A 25,224-nucleotide genomic window follows, 5' to 3' on the forward strand; every position below is an offset into this window, starting at 1 on the left:
ATGCAGGAAAGGTAGACAGTTTATCCCCACCCTCTAGATGGCTTTTCACTTTTATGTGCACTTATTGTTTGTATAAAAAAATAAATATGGCTTATGAAATAAAGATATGAAGTCTGACATTCTTCATGGCCCATTTTAAGCTTTCTTTGGGTTTTCATCTCCAGCTAATTTATCCCTTTCTTGAGCCATACTTGTTTCGTTTTTATCTCAAATCTTCTGCATTCTCAGAATTTAGTTTATAAAATTTTCCCTTTGCTTTACCCACTCATCAGAGTTAAGTCTTAATTCCATCTATTCAGGCTTCTCCAGTTCCCTCCATCGCAAGTACCTCTCACTCCACTACCTTGCAATGATAAATACCTCTGCAGTAGCATTTATCAGAGACCAGCTTCTGTTGTAGTTAATTGTTCGTATGTCTGCTTTTCCTGTTAGATTTTGGGAGTGAACTATTTAGGTTTGTATTAATATTATCTCCGTAGTGAATGGTATAGAAAGACAGAGAGTGTTTTTTGAATTGAACTCATAGATTTTTAAAATCTATGCATTGCTTACTTCTCTTCTATGGAGTGATTTTGCTGGAATTACTATTTTATTGGATTGTTTTACATTTAAATTGCCATTTTCAATGTTTACCCACCATTTTCTGAAGTATAAGAATTATTCCTTTGCTGGTTACTGTTCCATCATGCAAAAGACAAGAATAGTTGCATAGATATTAATTTTTTCATATTAAGTATCTATTATGCAAATTTTGATAATTATGCAACCTTATATTTAAGGAAGGATATTTTATAAATGATGTTTTTCTTTTCATTTGTAGGTTGCTTCCTCAGAACATTGGCCTTCTCTATGTTGGAGGTTATGAAAGACCCTTTGCACAAATCAAGGTATGATTGTTCACTTTCTAACATTTTTTCCTAGGTACAGTTTGTTCATCTAGAACCCACTAAAATCCTTCAAGTAACTATCACAAAAATTGGGGAGTGTGAATTATTAATTTTGTTTACTTTTACATATCTCTGCTGAAATAGTACTTCAGCTTTTCAATAAATCAGTTAGTTTAATAATCTTGCCCATAATAAATTTGACCAGTACAATTTGGTGATTAGCTAAGAAAAATACAGTTTAGAGCTTCATTACCCTATTTCCCAGTAGAATTTTTTTGACAGCTTTATTGGGGTATAATAGACATGTAAGAAAATATACATATTTAAACTGTACAGTTTGACATCCAGTTATACTTACCCTTGTGAAACCATCACCACAGTCAAGACAAATGACATATCCATCAACCCTAAAAGTGTCTTTGTGCCCCATTGAATTCCCCCACCTCTTCCCCTTCCTTTTTTCTCCTCCAGTTCCCAGGTGACCACGGATCTAATCACTGTGGGTTAATTTGCACTTGCCAGAATTTTATCTAAATGGAATCATACTGTATTTCTTTCTTTTGGCTTCTTTGGTTCAGTTATTATTTTGAGATTCACCCATGTTGTTACACTTCAGTAGTTCATTCCTTTTTATTGCTGAGTAATATTTCATTATATGGTTTTAGCACATTTTCTCTATCCTTTTACATATTGAGGGACATTTGGATTGTTTCTACTTTTTGGCTGCTATAAATAAAGCTGCTGTGAACATTTGTATACAAGTCTCTGTATGGACATATATTTTAATTTCTTTTGGGTAAATACCTAACACCAAAATGATTGAGTTAAATGGTGAAAGTGGCTCAGTCATGTCTGACTCTTTGCGAGCCCTATACAGTCCATAGAATTCTCTAGGCCAGAATACTGGAGTGGGTAGCCTTTCCCTTCTCCAGGGGATCTTCCCAACCCAGGGATGGAACCCAGGTCTACCTGCAATTTCTTTACCAGCTGAGCCGTAAGGGAACCCCAAGAGTACTGGAGTGGATAGCCTATCTCTTCTCCAGCAGATCTTCCCGACCCAGGAATCGAACCGGGGTCTCCTGCACTACAGGCGGATTCTTTACCAACTGAGCCATGAGGGAAGCCTGAGTTAAATGGTAGCTGTGTGTTTTAACTTTTTAAGAAACTATCAAACTATTTTCCCACCATCAGGATGAGTGCCAGTTCCTCCATTTCATCATCAACATTTGGTATGGTCAGTCTTTGAGTTTAGGCATTCTTGTAGGTATATAGTATTTCGCTGTAGTTTTAATTTGCTCTTCTGTAATGACTAATAATATTGAGCATCTTCTCATGTACTGTTTGCCATTTATACATCTCTAGTGAGGTATGTGTTCAAAAACTTGCCATTTTTTGTTTTTGTTTGTTTTTTTAAACTGTTGAGTTTTGAGCATTCTTTGTATCTTCTGAATGTAAGTCTTTTATCAGATATGGGATTTCTCTTAACAAGATCCTCAAAGAGCAAAAATTCTTAATATTGATGGAATTCAGTTTATTACTCTTTTTTCATGGCTCCTGCTTTTAGTATTGATCTAAGAAACGTTTGCCTAGCCCAGAGGCAGAAAGATTTTTCTTCTGTGTATCATTCTGGAATCTTTATAGTTCTGGGTTTTACATTTAGGTTTATTATCTAATTGAAATAATTTTTGTATGTGATGCAAAGTTCAAGGTAAAGAGGAATATTGTTCTTCCTATACCCCAACCCTTTTTGGCATGAGAATATCCAGTTGTTCTAAAACCATTTGTTAAAAAGACTATCCTTTCCACCACTGAAGTGTCTTTGCATCTCAGTTGAAAATCAGTTCACCATATGTGTGTGTGTACATCTCTATTTCAGAACTCTTTATTCTGTTCCATTGACCTATGTGTCTATACTGTGCTTTATCAGTCATGTTCAACTCTTTGTGACCCCATGGACTGTAGCCCACCAGGCTCCTCTGTCCACGGAATTCAGGCCAGAATACTGGAGTGGGTTGCCATGCCCTCCTCCAGGGGATCTTCCCAACCCAGGGATTAAATCCAGGTCTGCATTGAAGGTGGATTCTTTACTATCTGAGCCACCAAGGAAGCCCAAGAGCACTGGAGTGGGTAGCCTAACCCTCCTCCAGGGGATCTTCCTGATCCAGGAATCAAACCAGCCTTTCCTGCATTGCAGGCAGATTCTTTACCAGCTGAGCTACAAGGGAAGCCCCATGTGTCTGTACTATATGCCTTCACTAATAACACAGTCTTGATTTTCGTGGCTTTAAAATAAGTCATGAAATCAGGTAGTGTAAATCCTCCAAGTTTTTTCTTTTCAAAGTCCTTTCCCCTTGTGTATATGACATATTTTTATGCTTTGAAAAACAAAGGTTTTATACTGAGCCTGAATAGGACATACAAGGTATATAATACTGAGGAGTTTAGTCACATTATTGACATTATTAAATTAAATACCTTATTTAGCTACCATAGCATCAGCATTTCTTTAAATACCTTCCTTAATTTAAGACACTCAAAAGTCCATGTTAAGGTCTTAAGTTGTGAACCCTCTTGAATGTTTCTGATTCCCTAAGTAATGACAGGAATTCAGGTACTTTCTTTTTTTTTTCCTATTTTTAACATCCCTGGAACACAAGTGGAGCTGGCAAGAGTCTCTTCATAAGCCTCCCTCACTATCCTGTTCACCAAATTCTACAGTAAAGCCAGGAATCTTGATAAGTTTCAGCAGAAACATTTGTAAAAGCCCAACTTTTTTTCCTATCCACTGATTTGGAAAATCCTCTTTCCCCTTATTAGAACTGAAATAATGAAAAAGTGAGAGATATATATGATACATTTAAGGAAGGGTAGAATTTGTGGGTATGTGTCTGTTACATGTTACATATTATCTCAAAAGCATAAGTGTATGTATGAGGGTGATTCCTCCATCACTCACCTCATCTATTAACATATCATTTTCTTTATTCAGGCCATTTCTATCAAGCCCAGTGACAGAGGTCAATCCTTTGTCAACCCTTTATGCCTGGATAATCAACTCAATAGAAAAAAGTCCATTATTTTAGGGCATGTTTTTCCTTTGATGTTTCCATGGGAAAGGTTTCTTTCATATGCTATGAAAGGATTTCTTATCCTCATTAATTATTGAGGTTCTTTTATAATTCCTGCAGTTCTTATGAAAATGCTATATAGATCCTATCTAATTAGAATGCTTACAAGTTAATTGGAAAACAATTTAAAAAAATCATAGTTGAAATGCTTGAGATTAGCCTAGAAATTTAAGTTTCTTTCTCTGCCCCTTGCCTTGCATCTGACTTCTTCTGGTCATGAAGTACCAGTATTTTTCTCTCTTTAAACTAATATATACTATATTATATGGCATAGATATCAGATATAACCTTTAATAAATGGAAATGGCTTTGCTTAAGAGAATATTGGTTGAAATTTTATAAATCAACATAGGAGTTTGTTCATTTGAATATTTAAGAAAAGGAATTCTCATTTCATTAACATCATAAGACTAAATGTTAGTGGCTTGGTGTTAGAGGTTACATTTGTTAAAGAGACATTTCACGGTTGTATTTCTAAAAAGGAGCTCCAATTTATAAAGATCAGAAAGAAAAAAAAACACAAAAGGGTGATAGATATTTGGACAAATATTAAATGAGTTCAGAAATTTGCTATAGGATGACAATAGATGTATGTACTATTAGTGTATAATATGAATTGTTACAACCATCTTTCTCTCCCTCCCTCCCTCCTTCACACCCTAGATACAGATGTGTACAAACATGGAACTTCATGATAGTTTTAGACCAGTACATCTATATGCTACTTTCAGGTTTCATTATTTTTAGAGGAAGTTATTCCAACTTTGCCTTTTGTATCTCCTAACATCTTCTGTAAGTCATTGGAAGGTTCTTTTTTCAAAGAAGCTCAGTCCTTAAGTTTTCATGGGAAATTTGTCATCTGAAGAACTTGATTTTAAACACGCATGATTATGCTCTTATTTTATCCTAAAATATGATAAACCAAATAAAACACTGATCATCTTTTAGTGAGTTGTAATACAGTGTAAGAAAAGAATTGTCTCACATATCCACAGCTACTGTTGAGTGCTGTGAGTGAAGCACATTTCACCTTCATCCAATACTACTGTCACCATCATTGAGATTAAAGATAAGTTTCTAAATGTACTGGGTTGTGTGTGACTTAGGGTTTTCTTAAGAAAGAAATAGATTTCATTATATCTTTATAGTCAGTCTTTGAAATTCAAAAGAAACATTTAGATTAAAGTAAAATTTTACTTAATTCCTATTCATATGCTTTCAGGTTGTCAGAAACTTTTTGGGGTGGTTATTTGTATATGTCTTTGCATAATACCTTTGTCTTAGTTCAATGTGTATATAATCCTGTTATCCATAGTTTATTTTTATAGACATGGTCAAGGTTAAATTATAGTTTACATTTTACACCTGTTATTCAGTGTTGTTTTCTAAAGCATTTTATAGTCTGATAAAAATCTCAGTGCTATTCTCATAGGGTTCTAGTCCTGGAGGCTCCACTTAGCAGCCAGAATCCATAAAACAAAGAAAGATTGAAGCCTGTCAGCATCACTTTTAATCAACTTAATGGTTGTTATGGAGAGTCTCAAGGCAACAGGGCTTTTCCTCCCCTCCAGGCTTGATATCAGTTGCCTCTTGCAGTCCTGTCAGCCCAAGAAGCGTGTGAAGCTGTGAGGCTGAGTCACGTACAGTTTCCACTTTGACACCACAGAACAGCGGAAAGATGTCTTCTGTATTTTAACTATGAATTCCATGCAGCAGGCGTATGTGAAAAGTAAGGAATGTAAACATTATTCTGAAGCAGCTATTTTATAATCAGTGCAGCTGAGTTATTCTCTGCCTCATGCCCAGTTCCATCCCTGCCGAGGAACTGGGTGCCGTTAGTCACAGTCTCATACTCTGAGCTTTCTGAGCTTCAATTTTTAAAAGCCTCTTTACAGCCCAGGAAATATAGGATTGGTGTTTGCATCCGTATGCATATGCAGTAGGTACAGAAAAGACTGCAAAAGAGATGGGGTCTCTCTTAGAGAATACTGAAAAAGCTAAGAAGATTGATTCTGTCTGTTCACTGACTGATGGTGTTTTAAAAAATGTGTGGCTCATTAGATCAATCAGTTCAGTCACTTAGTCATGTCTGACTCTTTGTGACCCCATGGATGGCAGCATGCCAGGCTTCCCTGTCCATCACCAACTCCTAGAACTTGTTCAGACTCAGGTCCATCGAGTCAGTGATGCCATCCAACTATTTCATCCTCTGTCGTCCCCTTCTCCTCCTGCCTTCAATCATTCCCAGCATCAGGGTCTTTTCCACTGAGTCAGATCTTCCCATCAGGTAGCCAAAGTATTGGAGTTTCAGCTTCAGCATCAGTCCTTCCAATGAATATTCAGGACTGATTTTCTTTAGGATGGACTGGTTTGATCTCCTTGCAGTCAAAGGGACTCTCAAGAGTCTTCTCCAACACCACAATTCAAAAGCATCAGTGCTTCAGCGCTCAGCTTTCTTTATGGTCCAATTCTCACATCTAAAACATGACTGCTGGAAAAACCATAGCTTTAACTATGCAGATCTTTGTCGGTAGAGTCAAGTCTCTGCTTTTTAATATACTATCTAGGTTTGTCATAGCTTTTCTTCCAAGAAGCAAGCATCTTTTAATTTCATGGCTGCAGTCACCATCTGCAGTGATTTTGGAGCCCAAGACAATAAAATCTGTTACTGTTTCCATTGTTTCCCCATCTATGTGCCATGAAGTGATGGGACCAGATGCCATGATCTTCATTTTTTAAATGTTGAATTCTAAGCCAACTTTTTCACTTTCCTCTTTCACTTTTATCAAGAGGTTCTTTAGTTCTGTTTCTGCTATAAGGGTGGTGTCATCTGCATATCTGAGCTTATTGATATTTCTCCTGGCAATCTTGATTCTAGCTTGTACTTCATCCAGTCCCGCATTTCGCATGATGTGCTCTGCATATAATTTAAATAAGCAAGGTGACAGTATACAGCCTTGACGTACTCCTTGCTCAGTTTGGAACCAGTCTGTTGTCCTGTTGTAACTGTTGCTTCTTGACTTGCATACAGATTTCTCAGGAGGTAGGTCAGGTGGTCTGCTATTCCCATCTCTTGAAGAATTTTCTACAGTTTTGTGATCCACACAGTCGAAGGCTTTAGCATAGTCAGTGAAGCAGAAGTAGATGTTTTTCTGGAATTCTCTTTCATTTTCTGTGATCCAGCGGATGTTGGCAGTTTAATCTCTGGTTCCTCTGCCTTTTCTAAATCCAGCTTGAGCATCTGGAAGTTCACAGTTCACATACTGCTGATGCCTAGCTTGGAGAATTTTAAGCATTACTTTGCTAGTGTGTGAGATGAGTGCAGTTGTGCAGTAGTTTGAGCACTCTTTAGCATTGCCTTTCTTTGGGATTGGAATGAAAACTGATGTTTTCCAGTCCTGTGACCACTGCTGAGTTTTCCAAATTTGCTGGCATACTGAATGGAACACTTTCATAGCATCATCTTTTAGGCTTTGAAATAGCTCAACTGGAACTCCATCATCTCCACTAGCTTTGTTAGATCAATGTATTTTACTGAAGGGAATTAGTTAATATTGATACTTTTCAGTCTATAAGGTAGCTAAAGTATTACATCAGATAAAGATGCAGGCTGTAGAACTGAGTATTCTGGTTTAGTGGCTTCCATACTTATCACTGTGAACCTGTAGGACTGTACTTTTCACTGAGTTCCAGTACACATACACGTACACGCATTTATATACACACAATGTAAACCAAAGTTCCAAAAGAAGTGTGATGTAACCACTGTATTTTCCATTCTGTTCTGTTTATTTTTCTGTTGACTTAGTTTTTAAATGTGGGTCTCAGCACATTCAGTTAACTTCTCTCCTTGGAAAATGGGTCACGACTCACCAGCACTGCTGCGAGGTAGGACTTGTCCAGCTAATTCTGCCATCTGTCACGTTGACGCAGTACGGGAGAGTGGAGGAAGCTTACCTGCTCCTGAGTTGATGCTAGCCCTTGGCCTGGCTTTGGAGGGGACATCATGATTGCTGGGGAGAGGGAGGAAAAGAGCATAGGGAAAGATTATTGAGAGTGGAGTTAAGGTGTTTTATGGAGCCAAGCAAAGCTTCTTTCTGTTTCAACAGAATCCTAATTCTCAAGAACAAAAAAGAACCTTCCACACCTACTCTGTCTTTCAAATGATTTCATGTATTTTGAAGATAAAGAAATTAAGATCCTCCTAGATTAACAAACAGAAAGAAACAGATGAGTGAGAAATTGAGAGAAAGCAGTGGAAGCGTATCTAGATTTGTGGATTTGTGTGCCATATTCAATGAATAAGTTTTCTGTAGTACTGTGAGCAGAGAGGTAAATTTTCAATGTCTCATATTGCAGTAATCAGAGCAGGCATGAATATTTCTTTGCTGAAAGCAGATTCAAAAAGTGAAAGAAGCTTAAAAAAAAAACAAAAACAACCCCACAAACTGTTGTAAAAGCCAAAAGTCTGTCTGCTGCTGTGCAATAGCTATTAAGTCACTGACAGCATTTTATCTTGTATACTTGCTACCAGAGTGCTTCAGGGCCCTTGCAAGGCTCTCTATGAGCCTGTATTATAACTTTCTGGACGTTTAAAGTCATGCATTGTTACCAACAAGTCATATAGAAATTGCAGACTTAGGTTTCCAAAATGTATTCAATAGCAGTAGTTTTCCTGCCATTTTTACCAAGGCCCTTATGGCTATGTTATTGCCAGAGTTGAGTAACACTTCAGGCCTATAGTCATACCTGTCTTAGTTTCAGTATTCTTACCTTCATGTCCTTAAAAAACTTACCTATAAGAATTTGAATTCCATAGGGCTAGACTGTGTCTTGTGTACTTCTGTACTGTCAACAGTTAACCTAGTGCCTAAGATGTAAAAGCACTAAATAAATATTTGTTAACATTATTATTGAAGAATGCCTAGAAAACCAAATTTTTTTTTTATTATTACTAAGGTAGAGTTGATATGTAACATTATTTTCAGATATGCAACGTAATGATCTAATATTGTGTACATGGCAAACAATCATTACAGTCAGTCTACTTAATATACATCATCTTGTGTGTGTATATTTGGTCGCTCAGTTGTGTCCGACTCTATTGTGACCCCATGGACTAACCTGCCAGCCTCCTCTGTGGGATTTCTCAGGCAAGAATATTGGAGTGGGTTGCCGTTTCCTTCTCCAGGAGATCTTCATAATCCAGGGATCAAACTCGTATCTCCTGTGTCTCCTACATTGGCAGGTGGATTCTTCACCACTGAGCCACCTGGGAAGCCTTTACGCTTTAGCAACTTTCAAGTAATATACAATATGGTGTAAGTTTCCAGTATACAATATGGTATTATTAACTGTGGGCTTCCAGGTGGTGCTGGTGGTAAAGAATCTGCCTGCTAGTGCAGGAGACTTAAGAGAGATAGGTTCAGTCCCTGGGTTGGGAAGATCCCCTGGAGAAGGATATGGCAAGCCACTGCAGTATTTTTGCCTAGAGAATCGCATGGACAGAGGAGCTTGGCAGGCTACAGTCCATAGGGTCACAGAGTTGGACACAACTGATGCTACTTAGAACGCATGCATACACATTATTAGCTATAGTCACCATGCTGTGATGGACAGGGAAGCCTGGCATGCTATAGTCCATGGGGTTGCAAAGAGCTGGACACAGCTGAGTAGCTGAACTGACCGACCACGCTGTTAGATTACATCCCCAGAACTTATCTCCCTTATAACTGGAGGTTTGTACCTTTTAAGGCCTTTCATCTATTTTTCCCACCCTCATCCACTGCCTGTGGCAACGACTAATCTCTTCTCTGTATCTTTAACCTTGTGTGTTTTTTGGTTGTTGTGTAATTTTTTTTTTGTTTTTTACAAAGTATTTACCATGAAGTTCATCAGAGTATTCAAAACTGTGGTTCTAATTGTGTATATATTTACTGCCTTAAAACTTTATTTTCTGATCTCTGTTTTTCTTGAGTTGGGATGTCTTTGAGGCGATATAAATTAATTTTCTAACTTAAGATTGTGGTTGTAAATTATTATTAATATAGTAGCTTTATTTGAAATGTAGATTTCATGAATACATTATTCTGAGAACATTTTAAAAATAGTCCTCAAATTATTTTCCAGCTAAGAAAGTTAGCATTTTTCTTAGCTATAAATTCCAGTTATTTTCAATCTCTCTTGAGTTAGACACTTTATAGAAAAGTATTAGAAGTCATTTTAGCATATTCTAGTTTTTCTTTTTGAAAACCAGATTTATCATATCAGTGTGACTCTTATTGTAAATGTGGTTTAGAGAGAAAAAGGCTAAGCATCTTTTTTTTTTTTGAATTTTGAAATGTTCTCAGAAAAGAAAATGGTATCATGTATTTAGGTATTCATAATGCAGCAGACATCCTATTTTGGTGAAAGGAAATAACACAGTGTTTCTTAACCTGTTGGGTTTTTTTCCTTACGAATATTTTACTTCTAAAAAGAATTTCAAAGGCACTGATAACCATGTAAATAAAAGATTGTATCTAAAGTGACTATTGTTGAGGTCGTATTTCTGACAAATGCCATGGTTTCTGATCTAGATTATATGCTAGATTTCTGGAAATTATACATTTCATTTTCTTCCCACAAAAAGAGAAAAAGAATTTCTCCAGTAAGTAGCCAATTGGGAAGGCATATTTACTTGTCCTTTGCCTAATAAAGTTTTAGTAACCTTCTCTCCCCGCCTGCCAAGGCAGAGGTAGCAATAAAGACCCTTTCAAGAGTTACATGGCCATGATTCAGGCAGTTAGGAACACTCCAGATTGGTGTTCTCTTCGTTGACTCTTCAAGTAACAAACTATGAAGCTTTGAGTCTAGATAATACAAATCCATTAATGTTGCCAGTGATTTGTAGTCAGCACTATTAAAGTTACTACCTTGAGCACCTTCAGGAATTTGAAATTACTGTAGTAAATGATATTTTGTTGGAAGTAGATATTATAAGGTGTGGGTAGGAGGATTTTCTTTGTCTTAAACAGCTATTTAAAAATACAGTCAAATAAATCTAAGTATCTTTTTAAATAGTTTTTTCTAAATAGTGAGCTATATATTTGTTTTCTTCACATCTCCAGATTTCATTTGCTTGTTAGAATTATTTGCCAGTAAGTAAAAATGACAAGCTTGTAGTTCAGAAAATTCACAAGCTATACTAAATGAAATGTAAGGTTTGGAGAAGCTATTACAAATTTATCGCTGCAAATACAAGATACCATTTGGATTCTTTCAACAGTGTCACCAGATCATAACAATGCTACAAGGAAATAGCTTCATGAGTAATAGCTCATCTACTGAAGTAATATGTTCTTTCTAATACTAAAGTACTTTTAATCATTTTATACTAAGCTTCAAGTCTGATAATAGTCACAATATCAGAACAACACTGTGATACTGTTCTGTTGTATGTTCACAATATAGAACACACATCATATATCTTTAAAAAAATTAATCAATCTAGAATCTTTGTAGATAGACACATAAAATGACATTTTAGATTATTTGGCTATCCAAAATTTCTTCTCAATAGATTGCAATGTTTTAGAATCAGATTTGACTTTATAGGTTTTAACTAATAAAAGTGGTTGTCTAGTGGAAAATTCATTTTTTGTAAAACATTTTTTTAGCCAAAGAAGGCTGAAACTTTGAAAAACAAATCGTATAGAAGAATATTTAAATTAAATGTACCTCTAATGTATCTTTTTTCTTTTTTTTGCATTTTATCAAATGTTACAACCATGTTTCTCTCTTTGAATATCTAATTTTTTTTTTAATGCTTTGTCAGTATTTGAAAACTTTCTAACACGGAGAAGGAAAACAGGGTAATATATTTGTTTAAAACCAAAAGCATAAACAATTAGTTCAGTTAGTACTGTTGTCAAGCAAATGAAAATCATAACCAACATTTATTGAGCACCAAGTGTCAGACACTATTCTAATTAATTCTCAGACAGCCTGTAAAGTATAGGTACTTTTAACATATTGAGTTTTATGGATCAGGAAGACATAGAAGACAACAGATAGTTTATATTATATTGTGTCCTATGGAGTATTATTTTAGTGGATGCTATTTAGTAATTACTCTTTATGTTGCATTATATATAGTATAGTATTATATTTCTTGAAACCCTTCTGAGTTTTGCTTGTACAGCTGGTCAGAATTATCCCTGTAATTGGTATAATACCAGTTAAGACCCAGATTAGACGAAATGACTTGACCAGAGGAAATAGGATTCTACCACAAGGATCAAGATGGAATCATTGTGGTTTATTTACGTTTAAAGAGATGGGAGTATAAAGGGCACAAAGTTACAATCTTACCTCTGCTACTTATTTAGTCATTGTTAAGTGTTTATGCTCATTAGTTGTAAATAGTAAAAGCTGTATTGAGAACATTTGTGAATTGCTAAGATATTAAAAGGCTTCTAATTACAATATCTTCTGATCTAGTTGTGGAGTATTTTCCTTTTTATTCCCAAAGCATCTGTTTTGGAGTTCATTGTGTCGTGTATTTCTCCTCAGCTGTGGTTTTTTAAAAAGGCTTTAGAGAGGCTCACCCTCCGTGTTGTTTTTCTTTTGTAGTAAATGCTGTTTATTTCGTCTTTATTACTTCTTAATATCCAAGAGATTTGGGTGAAAGTATGCGGTTATTAATTTGAAATAGTCTCTAGAAATCTATTTCTTTACTAACCAGCTGGGAAGAAATCAGGTATATAAACAAATCACCTGAGCATTTTGTGTGCTTTGATTAGCTCAGAAAGAAAAAGTACCTCCTTTGCAAGATTTTTTTTCCCACCAGGTGTGACAGTTTTGCTAAATAAAGTGAAAAACAGTTTCTCATTTTCTGACTCAAAGTTGAGTATGCTTTGTGAGCATAGCTGGAATTAAAGCATTTTAATGTTTTTCAAGATCAGTGTATCTTGGAGGAATTTTGATGACTCAGGGCTGATTTTAGCCACAGAAGGAACTAGAGCAGAATTGCAGAGAAGGAACAGATGTTTTCTAAGTTTCAGGATGAGTAGGTTGGTTGCATAGCACAAGGGTAATTGGATGATGTCGAAAGCAGTGACAGTGAAAATAAGCAGAGATATGTTCTCAGGGTGGTTATGGTTTAGCAAAAGGATGAATGAAATAAGGCAACATGCATATGATATAGGTCATGAGGTGTTACAAAGTGGAGTTTTCTGGAGTGACGTGGGGCCATGCAAGGAAAAGGTAGACACTCTATTAGTGGAGTAAGTTACTACCAGTGATGAATTATTCCATTTTCTTTATCCTATTAAAAGAATTTAGACTCCCATGTCCTCACAGGGCTTCTTATCCATAATGAGTAAAATCTTGAGTCTGTTGAGGATTTTCAAAAGCCTTTCAGTTCAGTTCAGTTCAGTCGCTCAGTCGTGTCCGACTCTTTGCGACCCCATGAATCACAGCACGCCAGGCCTCCCTTATGTCCATTGAATCCGTGATGCCATCCAGCCATCTCATCCTCTGTCGTCCCCTTCTCCTCCTGCCCCCAATCCCTCCCAGCATCAGAGTCTTTTTCCAGTGAGTCAACTCTTCGCATGAGGTGGCCAAAGTACTGGAGTTTCAGCTTTAGCATCATTCCTTCCAAAGAACACCAAGGCTGATCTCCTTCAGAATGGACTGGTTGGATCTCCTTGCAGTCCAGGGGACTCTTAAGAGTCTTCTCCAACACCACAGTTCAAAAGCATCAGTTCTTCGGCACTCAGGTTTCTTCACAGTCCAACTCTCACATCCATACAATACCACTGGAAGAACCATAGCCTTGACTACAGGGACCTTAGTCGGCAAAGTAATGTCTCTGCTTTTGAATATACTATCTAGGTTGGTCATAACTTTTCTTCCAAGGAGTAAGCGTCTTTTAATTTCATGGCTGCAGTCACCATCTGCAGTGATTTTGGAGCCCCCCCAAAATAAAGTCTGACACTGTTTCCACTGTTTCCCCATCTATTTCCCATGAAGTGATGGGACCAGATGCCATGATCTTTATTTTCTGCATGTTGAGCTTTAAGCCAACTTTTTCACTCTCCACTTTCACTTTCATCAAAAAGCTTTTTAGTTCCTCTTCACTTTCTGCCATAAGGGTGGTGTTATCTGCATATCTGAGGTTATTGATATTTCTCCTGGCAATCTTGATTCCGGCTTGTGCTTCTTCCAGCCCAGCGTTTCTCAGGATGTACTCTGCATAGAAGTTAAATAAGCAGGGTGACAATATACAGCCTTGACACACTCCTTTTCCTATTTGGAACCAGTCTGTTGTTCCATGTCCAGTTCTAACCGTTGCTTCCTGACCTGCATATAGGTTTCTCAAGAGGCAGGTCAGGTGGTCTGGTATTCCCATCTCTTTCAGAATTTTCCACAGTTTATTGTGATCCACACAGTCAAAGGCTTTGGCATAGTCAATAAAGCAGAAATAGATGTTTTTCTGGAACTCTCTTGCTTTTTCCGTGATCCAGCGGATGTTGGCAATTTAAATCAATGCAAATATGGAAAATGGGAGAAAAAAGTGAAGACATGTCTGTTCTTTTGAATTCTCCTCATTCTTGGTGGAGTCACAAATGTCCGTAATAAATCTGCCTTCTTCAGGGCCAGGCCTCTTCTTCACTCAGTCATGTTGGCGGTTAACTAATGGTCACCTGAGTGACTTGAGGTAGGGCCATGTCGCTTTCTTCCTCCAAACCTCCTGCTCCTTGATAGTTTCTGTTGTAGGCATCTTGACTCTCTCTGGCATAAATTCAGTGACCTGTTTCAGGCCTTGAGAACCTTACCTACTAGTTTGCTTTTTTTGTTGTTTGTTTTTAAGTCATCACCAAGAATGGCTTCCTATTGCCCACTGTAGCAAAGGTAAATTCCATCTGGCTTTCCCATGCTCTTGTCCCCTCATTTCTGCTACCTCCCACATCCCTCTAATGCTGACAGTTCTCTATCCCTTTGACTATACATACTATTCTCTTATCCATTCTGTATCACAGAATTGACCTGCTAATCAAAAAGCAGCATTGATTAGGTATATATGTACAGGTATTTTGGTGAAGACAGGGATATAAAGATTAATATTTTCTCAGTGTTTTGTAATAGTCTATAAAGGAAAAGAATCTGAAAAAACAAATAAAAAAATATATATATAAATGAATCACTTTGCTGTACACCTGAAACTAGTACAACGTTTCAAATCAACCATACTTCACTTAAAAATACAACAAGACTTAAAAAATATTTCATCTGCCCCCAACTTATTAATAGTCTGGTTGGTGAGATGGAAAGGAATCTCTTTGTGAAAAGATATATAATGAAAGTAGGAAGTGATGTGTTTGCTTGGACTTCACTATAAATGTCAGAAGTTGAGGAAGAACTGTGTGCTGGGGCAGCTGAAGTGGGATTTATAAAGTGAAGAAGAACCGTGTTGTCCTACCAGTTAGGTATATAATAGTGTGTGTGAGAGAGAGAGACTGAGACTTTGTCTTTTCTGTTTACTGTAAGAATGGGAGGATGGCAGGTGTCTCAGGGAAGCAGACGACATAAAACAGGGAGTGGAGCTATGGAAGTTTTGCCTTGAGTATAGGAGCAGAAGTGTATTGAGAAAGTAATCCAAGGTAGGGTTGGAGAGGTGAATCAGTGTTAAGAGAGTTTAAAAACAGAAACAAGAAACAGCCACACTAACAGTGAAGCTATGCAGACCACTTAAAGAAGTTTCAATTTGGAGCTGGGCTGGGATACCTAATACTTTTTTAGAGAAACATGAAAATTTTAGGTGAGAACAAAACTCACCATCAAGAACTGACATTTTCTTGGTGATTCATATGAGTATTTCAGATGGCTTCTGTAGGCCCAAATAAAGAAACTAACAATAATGCTCACTGCCATGGACAATGACAGAAGGGTCCTGGATTCCTAAAGTCATAACTTTCAGGTAGTAAAATATTTTTATATCTTCTTCACATTATTTGAGGTGGAACTAATATAAAAATAGTTCAAATTAATATTTCTATTTGTTTTTATTTTTTCCCCGTCATTCTCTTCCTGCTCAAGTGAAACTATTATTTGTGACAGGAAGTGAATGCACTAGAGAACCTTTCTTAATGTGACTGGTTATACTTTTGAATCTGACAGTTCAAGTCATGGAAGATCTTTCCTTTCCATAGTTGTTTTTTTCAGTTATTTTCACCTCCTTCTGTGTGTCTTGAGAAGTTAAGATTAAACCTGAGTCTGTTAGACATAGTTTTCACAGGGGGAATTGTATTTTGGAAAATACAACAAATTGATTGGTTCAGGTTTGTTCAGTGCAGATTTTTTATTGTGAGAAGGAAATCAGTTCATAATACCTTTTTCCCCACAGAAGGTGATAATTACCCTTTGTTGTTGCATTCACGACTTATTTATGTAGAGAGTTATCTTTAAGATTTTGACTTTAAAAACATAGCATCAACACTGTGTTATTGAGTTAAATAATTGTTTACAAATAATACATAAATAAGTCTAAAAATCTAGCTCCTCTAGTGTACCATTTTTATTAAACATTTCCTTCAATGTTTCTACACAGTAATCTGGAAGCAGAAACCTGAACTCTAGTGATATACTACCCAGTAGTAGAATTTGCATATTTCTGATTATATTTACATATATAGTCTTTGTTTTGGAAGTAAAAACCTTTGACATTATTTTTAAACTTAAATGTTTTTGTGAAGATCAGTGATAATATACAAAAGCAGCTCTGGCATAAATGGAATGCTAGCATATGCTTGTACTAGGAATAGAAAAAAAATAAGGTATTTTTATGAAGTGCAAAAGAAGTCATTTTTATTCAGTGCATATTATATGCCCAGAATGTATTATACCTTCTAATATTTATAAAGTCTTACAAAGTAAATACTATTTCTATTTACAGATGAGAAAATGAAGACACAGAGAGGTTAAATAACTTACCTGTGGACATGCAACCAATAAATGATATATTATAATTGGGATCAGAACTCAGGTTCTCCTGACTCCCTAAGCCCAGTCTCTTTGTTCTTTACAGCACTGTTTTGTGAAAATATTGCTGATTTAAATTTTCCATTGGAGATGTTGATCATGTATTCCAAGGGAGTCAACTCACACAACTGTGCATTGAATAGAGCAAGCTCTATAGAAATGCAAGACAATGAAGAGTTCAGTTACCCAATATCTTCATCATTTAATGAAAATTTTACCATGTAGCTTTTCTAAGCAAGCATTTGTGTTAATTTTTTCCCTTTGATACATTGAAAGTATCTCTACCTCCTTAAAGTGTTCTGTAATTTTTACATAACTTTTATTTTGAGTATCATCTTGGGCTATTTGCCTGTGCTTTAATAAAGCGATAGCCTCAGGGATTGTTCAGTTCAGTTCAGTTTAGTCGCTCAGTCATGTCCGACTCTTTGCGACCCCATGAATCACAGCACGCCAGGCCTCCCTGTCCATCACCATCTCCCGGAGTCCACTCAGACTCATGTCCATCGAGTTGGTGATGCCATCCAGCCATCTCATCCTCTGTCATCCTCTTTTCCTCCTGTCCCTAATCCCTCCCAGCATCAGAGTCTTTTCCAATGAGTCAGCTCTTCGCATGAGGTGGCCAAAGTACTGGAGTTTCAGCTTTAGCATCATTCCTTCCAAAGAACACCAGGGCTGATCTCCTTTAGAATGGACTGGTTGGATCTCCTTGCAGTCCAAGGGACTCTCAAGAGTCTTCTCCAACACTACAGTTCAAAAGCATCAGTTCTTCGGTGCTCAGCTTTCTTCACAGTCCAACCCTCACATCCATACATGACCACTGGAAAAACCACAGCCTTGACTAGACAGACCATTGTTGGCAAAGTAATGTCTCTGCTTTTGAATATGCTATCTAGGTTGGTCATAACTTTTCTTCCAAGGAGTAAGCGTCTTTTAATTTCATGGCTGCAGTCACCATCTGCAGTGATTTTGGAGCCCCCCAAAATAAAGTCTGACACTGTTTCCACTGTTTTCAGGGATTGTTAATTCCTCTTAAACCAGTTGCATGTGCTGCATGCTAAGTCGCTTCAGTTGTGTCTGACTCTGTGACCCTATGGACCATAGCCAGCCAGGCTCCTCTGTCCATGGGATACTCTAGGCAAGAGAGAATACTGGAGTGGGTTGCCATGCCTTCCTCCAGGGGATCTTCCTGACCCAGGGATTGAGCCTGCATCTCTTATGTCTCCTGCATTTGCAGTCAAATTCTTTACCACTAGCGCCACCTGGGAAGACCAAGCCATCTTAAATCAATTATTGCTTCAGAAAGTGGCCCAGGATGATTGTGCTTTGGGGTTCGTAATTTGCTGTCAACTATTATTTCTCAGAGTCAAATTCTGGCAGTTGCTTTCTTGCTGCTTTTTTTTTTTTTCCTGTCAGTAACTTAAAAAGTGCCAAAATTTCTAGGGAACATTAGGAACTAAACTTGTTAAATCAGTAACCTTAATTTGCACCCAATTATATACATCCATAAGCTTTGACCAGTGGGGCTAAAGGTGTCTATACGTCCTCCTAGACAAACTGTGGTACTTTAATTCATTGTTATTGCATTCATATTTTTTCTTTTTTAAATAAGGTGTTAATTCTGCTGTGTTTGCCTCAAGACAGTACTGCACTTCTGTAACATTTCGTTTGCTAGAACGGCCTACCAACTTACCCTTTTATTCTTTTAATTATGTACACTTTTCTCACGATCCTAAATATTTGAATGTAGTTCTGCTTACTGGTTGTGTAAGTGTGAATACAGCCAAGAAGTCAGAAAGCGTCAGCAGCTCTGCTCAGAAATGACATTCTTACATCTGCGGTGGTTTCTTTTCTTCAGTGAGCCCGCTGCTGCCTTTCCTCACCGTCTCTTTTCCTCATGGTGCCAGTTGTTGATGTCTCTGTCACCACTACTCACAGCCACCCCAAGTGATGTAAAACAGGTTTGGAACTTAATAATACTTTTCCCAAAACATATGTGTATCTTCAAGTTTCTCAGGCAAAGTGACTGAACCAGTTCTGCTTTTCTCCTGGCAGTCAGTGCTTTGCAGGAGTTTTCATGTTTAGTGTTGCGGCAGTGGGGCGGTGTGGTTTATAATCCACACATCTCTTGTAGGTACATCTGCAGATTTAGATGCTTCCCTCATGTCCACAACGCAAAGTTCAGCTCTGCTGCCTGAGTGCTTCTGGTATATAATCACAGTGTCAGTGTAGTTCAGACTCATCACGGTCATTTCAAAGAAAATACACAGGATAGCTTCAATATAAACTGGAAGCTTTTCTACCAAACTAGAAATATGCTAATGGAAGGTTCCAGGCACTTAAAATGGCACTATGTTCTTATTAAGAGGAACCTCTTAAAGGATGATTTCATCTTAATTAATATTAGAATTGATAAGGCCCCTTTCTGATTTTTCTTTGGGGGGCTTACAACTTAAACATAAGATGCTGGGTTCTCTTGAATATACAGTTAATATGTATTCAGAAATGGGTCATCCATAATGCCAGTTTTATGTGGTCATTTATAGCTGTGGAGCAATAGCCTCCTGGTGACTCTCAAATCTTTACCTCATTAAACCACAGTTTTGAATCTTCAGATGCCTCCTGGATAGTTATATTTGACTCTTTCAAATCATCTCAGATTTGCTTTTTTTTGTTACTTTTGATACGAACATTTAATGACTACCTGCATCACTCAGTCATTAAACTTAATTTATTAGGTACCCATTATGTGCCATGTTCTTGGAGAGACACTGGGATCAGAGCAGTGAATAAGACTGACATGGTCCCTGCCTTGGTGGAGTTTTCTGTGTAATGTACCAGACTGCTGACTGAATCAGGTCTTCAGGAGTGATAACCATAATGATAGGGAAGATAAGGGGTTATTTGGATAGAGGGCAAGGGTTTGCATCATCTTCCAGTGAGTTGGGAAGACCTCCCTAAAGAAGTCAAGTTTAAGCCCCAAATTGAAGGGCATGAAGGAGTTAGATGAGTGGGGACAAGCTGGTCTTTCAATGGTAATACCAAGAGAAAACTAACAGTAAGTTAGTCAATACACGCAAGGCACCTAGAACATTGCCTGGCCCTGAGTGTGGCTGCTGTCTTCACCACCTGTGTCATTGTCATCAGTCATTGGTTTATTCAGGTGCTCAAGTAAACATTGACTGAGCATATGCCAAGTGTTGGGTACCTTTCAGTACTGTGATGGGATTAAGAAATGAAAAGTTAAAAAATCTGCCTTTTCAAGAACTTAAGGTGAAGGTGTGTATGTGTGCTGTGCTCAGTCAGTCAGTCGTGTCCGACTCTCTGTGACCTTTATGGATTGTAGCCCGCCAGGCTCCTTTGTCCATGGGATTTTCCAGACAAGTATACTCAAGTGGGTTGCCATTTCCTCCTCCATGGGTAAGATATGTATACAAATGGCTAAAAAGCAAAGACTATACCGTGAGAACAGTAAGGGCGGTATGAGCCCATTTCTGGTAAGGAACAGTCCTTTCTTTCTGGGAATGGTATATAATCTATGTCATGTACTTGTCAAATAATCTTACACTGTCTATAAAATCTTTTATTTTCCTGTATTCTTATTTAACTTTTACGATTTTGCATATGTAGATCTTTTCTAGCCACTGAAACTTTCCATGTTTGAATTGAGAAAGTATGTATCCCACCCACTGAAGTAGATGAATAGTAGGTGCTCTGAATGTTAATGAATGGTCCTAGAAACGTATTAAACTTTTTAGGGTTACTTATTACAAAACCCTCATAATTGCTAGAGGCCTTTATAATGATGGTATCACGTGCTTTAGAGGGACTCAATATAAAGAAATAAAGAAATAGATGTCACCTCTTTTAAAAAAATGTTCTCCATATTATTCTTCAGGGGTGCACCATACATAGATAACACCAATTATCTATTTTAATATTTTGCTGTAGTAAAGAGACATCCCTGACATCATTTTTTGAAAGTGTATTACTGTAGGCAGCTAAAAAAAATTAGAGCAAGAGTCAAAATTGGTAATCATTTAAATAGTTTTTATTTGACAATAGCAAAAATGGTATATTTCACTTTTGCTCGTACAAAATAAGAAGCTCAGCAGACGGGAATATATTTCAACAAGATGAAATTTGCAAAATGTTGCTTATATTTCTCTCTTGAGAGAAAACAGTCATTGTGTAGTAAATAGCATATTGTAGCTTTTGGTATATAAGATTAGTAAGCATTTTATTGGCTGGAATCTTTTGTCTTTATGTCAATGTAGTACTTTTATTAAAAGATAAACTTTTTTTTAATTTAAACTTTAAAGCATAAAGCTGTTATTTTTAATAAACAGGTATTTCCCCTCACAATTAGATGGAACATTGAGCTGGCCATAGCAAACAGTGTCATAGATTGTCTCATCCACAAGGAAGCAGATTAATGAGTTTTTAAATTAAGGGTAGTCTTCAGAAATTCCCTGGTAAGCGGTCTTTGCAGTGGTTTTTAATCTCTTAAAACATAAAGCTTGCATGGGGTGAGACATGAATTAATTTCCCAGCTATTGACAAAACTGAATCCAAAACCATCCACATACATATGACAATCACTTCTAGAGAGTAATTAGCTTGCTATAAATACAAGAGATTTCCTGTGAGAAAATTGCTTATGCTATGTAACCAATAGAGAAATCTGAAAGATTAGGAAGAAGGTATATCTTATCAAAAAGAACAGAACCCTTCAGTTTTTTTTAGCTTGTTTTGGCTCTTGTGCTTTTTTTTTTGGCTGAGATTTAATTGTGAGAAATGTGGCAGGCTGGTGTGTGAGACATATTTATGCCATTTATGGGGTATAGGATTAATTTTCATAATTAGCTTTTAGAAATCTTTATGGAAATTTTTTCATGAATCTCTTAAAATGCACAAGGATGATTTGCCATTCAACTGAAAAGCAAACCAATCCCTGAACCGTAGGATAGGCAAGAACTAGGTGAATGTGGTGGGATTCTCATCCAGTGTATGTACCTTGGTTTCTCATCTATCAGATGGGAATGACAGTGTCTCCTCCTTAGAGTTATTGCCCGATTCTGTAGAATAGTGTGGATAAAGCGTCTTGCATCAGGCTTATAAAAGTCATTTTAGAAAATGATGTTTCCTTCTACCCCTGTGTCACTTCATCTCTAAAGCTTGTAGCCAGTCATTATAAATAGGGGCTCTAGTCTTTTATCAACTTTGGGATCCAGATCATTAGGGTCTTCTGATATACTTTCTTTTGACTTTTTCCTTCATGTGAAGAACTTTGACATGAGAAACTGCGTGAGTGCATAACTAACGCCACAGGTCTGTTTCTTGGATATTGGAAACCTGATACACCTCTCCTAAAAAACTAGAGCATGTGACTGTGCTTAGGAGCTCCCATCTGTGCTGCAGGGTCTAACTGCAGGAGACATTTTGATTTTGAGCTCAAGGTGTTGTTTCAAAGCCAGTTATGACTTTGGTTTTAATTTATCAATAACCTCATGGGAAAGACAGCCTTTTCCAATTCAGATTGATAATAGAATAAAAGCAAATCTAATAGTCAAGTATTTGCCTTCCTGTAGTACCATTAATATTTTTATACTATATAAAAGTGTGTATATATGCTATGAGGGGGCTTCCCTGGTGGCTCGGCGGTGGAGATAATGCTTGTGGTAGAGGAGACTGCCTTCAGTGCAGGAAAAGCAGATTTGATTCCTGGATCAGGAAGATCCTCTGGAGGAGGGAATGGCTACCTACTCCAGTATTCTTGCCTGGGAAATTCCATGGACAGAGGCGCCTGGTGGGCTACAGTCCGTGGGGTCACAGTCAGACGTGACTTAGCAACGCGACCACCCCCAGTACCACCGCCACATGTGTATGCTATATAAAGTATGTTGAGTGAAGCATATATTGAGTAAGTCAGGGTGAACTGCATGGGGTTTAGTTTCTTCAGTTTATTTAGTTTTATTTTCTGTTTAACATGGAAGTTAACACAAATAGAATGGAAGAAGAATTCTTCTGTTTATGTAATACATGATCATATTTTCCTCACAGAAACTGAATGCAGAATAACCCCAGAAAATAACAGGGAAGCAGGCAAACAGAATTGCGGTCCCTGATGTCTGTACCAAACGGGTTACATAGGTTAACTCATTCCGACCAACAGCAACCATCTGGCAGATTCTAAGCACTGTGCTCCAGGTTACGTGGCTTACAACCTGAACAGCATAGAGGGACGTAGCGTAGTGCCTAATGCTTGTGCAGTGCACAGCACAACACCCATGTATCAAAAGCACCAGAATCCAAGAGTTTCTTCTAGTTCTACCTAATCCACAGTTCCCTGTATTGTTTTGTAGCACTCTTTCCTAAATTGTCTCAAATATCTAGTAAGGTGAGGAAAATATTGTACCAAGCTGTCCCTAAATTGCTATATGGTTAACTAAAGAAGTAAAAAGAAGTAGTGTGGTATGTTGGAAGGAACTCAGGATTAAATATGAGATTTGGGGTTCTTGTCTTTGTCTTAAAACAACTTTTTAAATTAAAAATATGTTTTTCAGTAAATCATGTCTGCTTTTCTAGTTTCTTTTTAACCAAAATTAAAAGGCAGTCATTTATGAGTTTTTTTATTTTAAGGATTTATAAAAGGAAGGTGAACACATTCAAAGTCATATAAAATAAATGTTTTGAGAATTCTATTCAGATCCCATGGTTAAGAGCTTTGGAGTCAGGAGAAAGTAAGCTTGAAACCTTCCATGGCTAGCTCTCTGAATTTTGTAAATACAGTCTGTGGCCTCTTAGTAGCATATGTCTGCCCTTCACTATGAATTTGGTCTAGTTTACCAAGGGATCATATATTCATTGGCAATAATAAACTGGAATTTCCTTAGAACAGCCTTCCTGAAAGAGCTGAATTCAGAATAAGGCAGGTCTAGGAGATGCTGCAACCATACTATCTTTCTTGAAAGCGCTGGATCTGCTCCGAGAAGCTCAGCAATGCTCATGTGACAGACGGTGGTCTGATGAGGCGTTCCTCCTTATTCTGCAGGGCAGGTGCTAGATGTGGCCCCAAACACAGAGGAATTGAGGGCTGAGGTTTATCTTTAGGCCTTGGAAGGTTCAAAAATGACAAAAGAGCCTTCTGTTCCTAGTCTCAGTTGCAAGGTTTGATTTATTACTCCATCTCTGTTTTAGTTGTTTTTTTTTTTTAATATCCAAATATCAGCTACATGCTTTCTAAAAACTCTGGATTTAATATTTAAAGTCTGAAAAAAATGTATACACACATCATAAACATACCTATCATGTACATAACTGTATGTGCACACACACACATCCCAAACACAGAAAAAAAGTGTCCATAAGTCTGTTCCCTGTAGGAAATTTTTATGGAGATCTTACGTTAGATTTATTACGGAAAATTATTTTAAGAAAGAAATCTAGGCTCAGTTTTGAGTGGCAGACAGGAAGGCAGGAACTATTTTGAATTTATCCTTATTTACATGGGTCCTAAGTCACTGTTTAAAATAGGAATCTTGTAAAACCAACTCATGAGAATGTGAAGGGCTAATGTTTATAAAGATATTTGAGTTCCTGTCAGTTGTTGTTGTTCAGTCGCTAAGTTGTGTCCAATTCTTTGAGACTCCATGGACTGCAGCATGCCAGGTTTTCCTGTCCTTCACTATCTCCCGGAGTTTGCTCATACTCCTGTCCATTGAGTTGGTGATGCCATCCAACCATCTCGTCCTCTGTTGTCTCCTTCTCCTCATGACCTCAGTCTTTCCCAGCATGAGGGTCTTTTTCAGTGAATCAGTGCTTCTCATCATGTGACCAATGTATTGGAGCTTCAGCTTCAACATCAGTCTTTCCGATGAATTTTCAGGGTTGATTTCCTTTAGGATGGACTCTCAGGGGTCTTCTCCAGCACCACAGTTCAAAAGCATCAATTCTTTGGAGCTCAGCTTTCTTTATAGTCCAACTCTTACATCCATACATGACTGCTGGAAAAACTGTAGCTTTGACTATATGGACCTTTGTTGGCAAAATGATGTCCCTGCTTTTTAATACACTGTCTAGGTTTGTCATAGCTTTTCTTCCAAGGAGCAAGCATCTTTTAATTTCATGGCTGCAGTTACCATCTGCAGTGATTTTGGAGCCCAAGACAATAAAATCTGTTACTGTTT

At 37.3% G+C, this 25,224-nt stretch overlaps 1 protein-coding gene across 2 annotated transcripts in view; it reads left to right on the forward strand.

Moving 5' to 3' along the window:
- RNGTT (RNA guanylyltransferase and 5'-phosphatase) overlaps positions 1-25,224 on the forward strand; it is a 232,855-nt gene that overhangs the window by 188,096 nt on the left and 19,535 nt on the right. For both annotated transcript variants that reach the window (XM_068984909.1, XM_068984910.1), the window contains one exon: positions 821-887. In XM_068984909.1, coding sequence (XP_068841010.1) covers positions 821-887 — 67 coding nt within the window. The remainder of the gene's footprint in view (positions 1-820; positions 888-25,224) is intronic.

The sequence above is a fragment of the Capricornis sumatraensis genome, chromosome 13, assembly GCF_032405125.1.
Source record: "Capricornis sumatraensis isolate serow.1 chromosome 13, serow.2, whole genome shotgun sequence".
Lineage (NCBI taxonomy): Eukaryota > Metazoa > Chordata > Mammalia > Artiodactyla > Bovidae > Capricornis > Capricornis sumatraensis.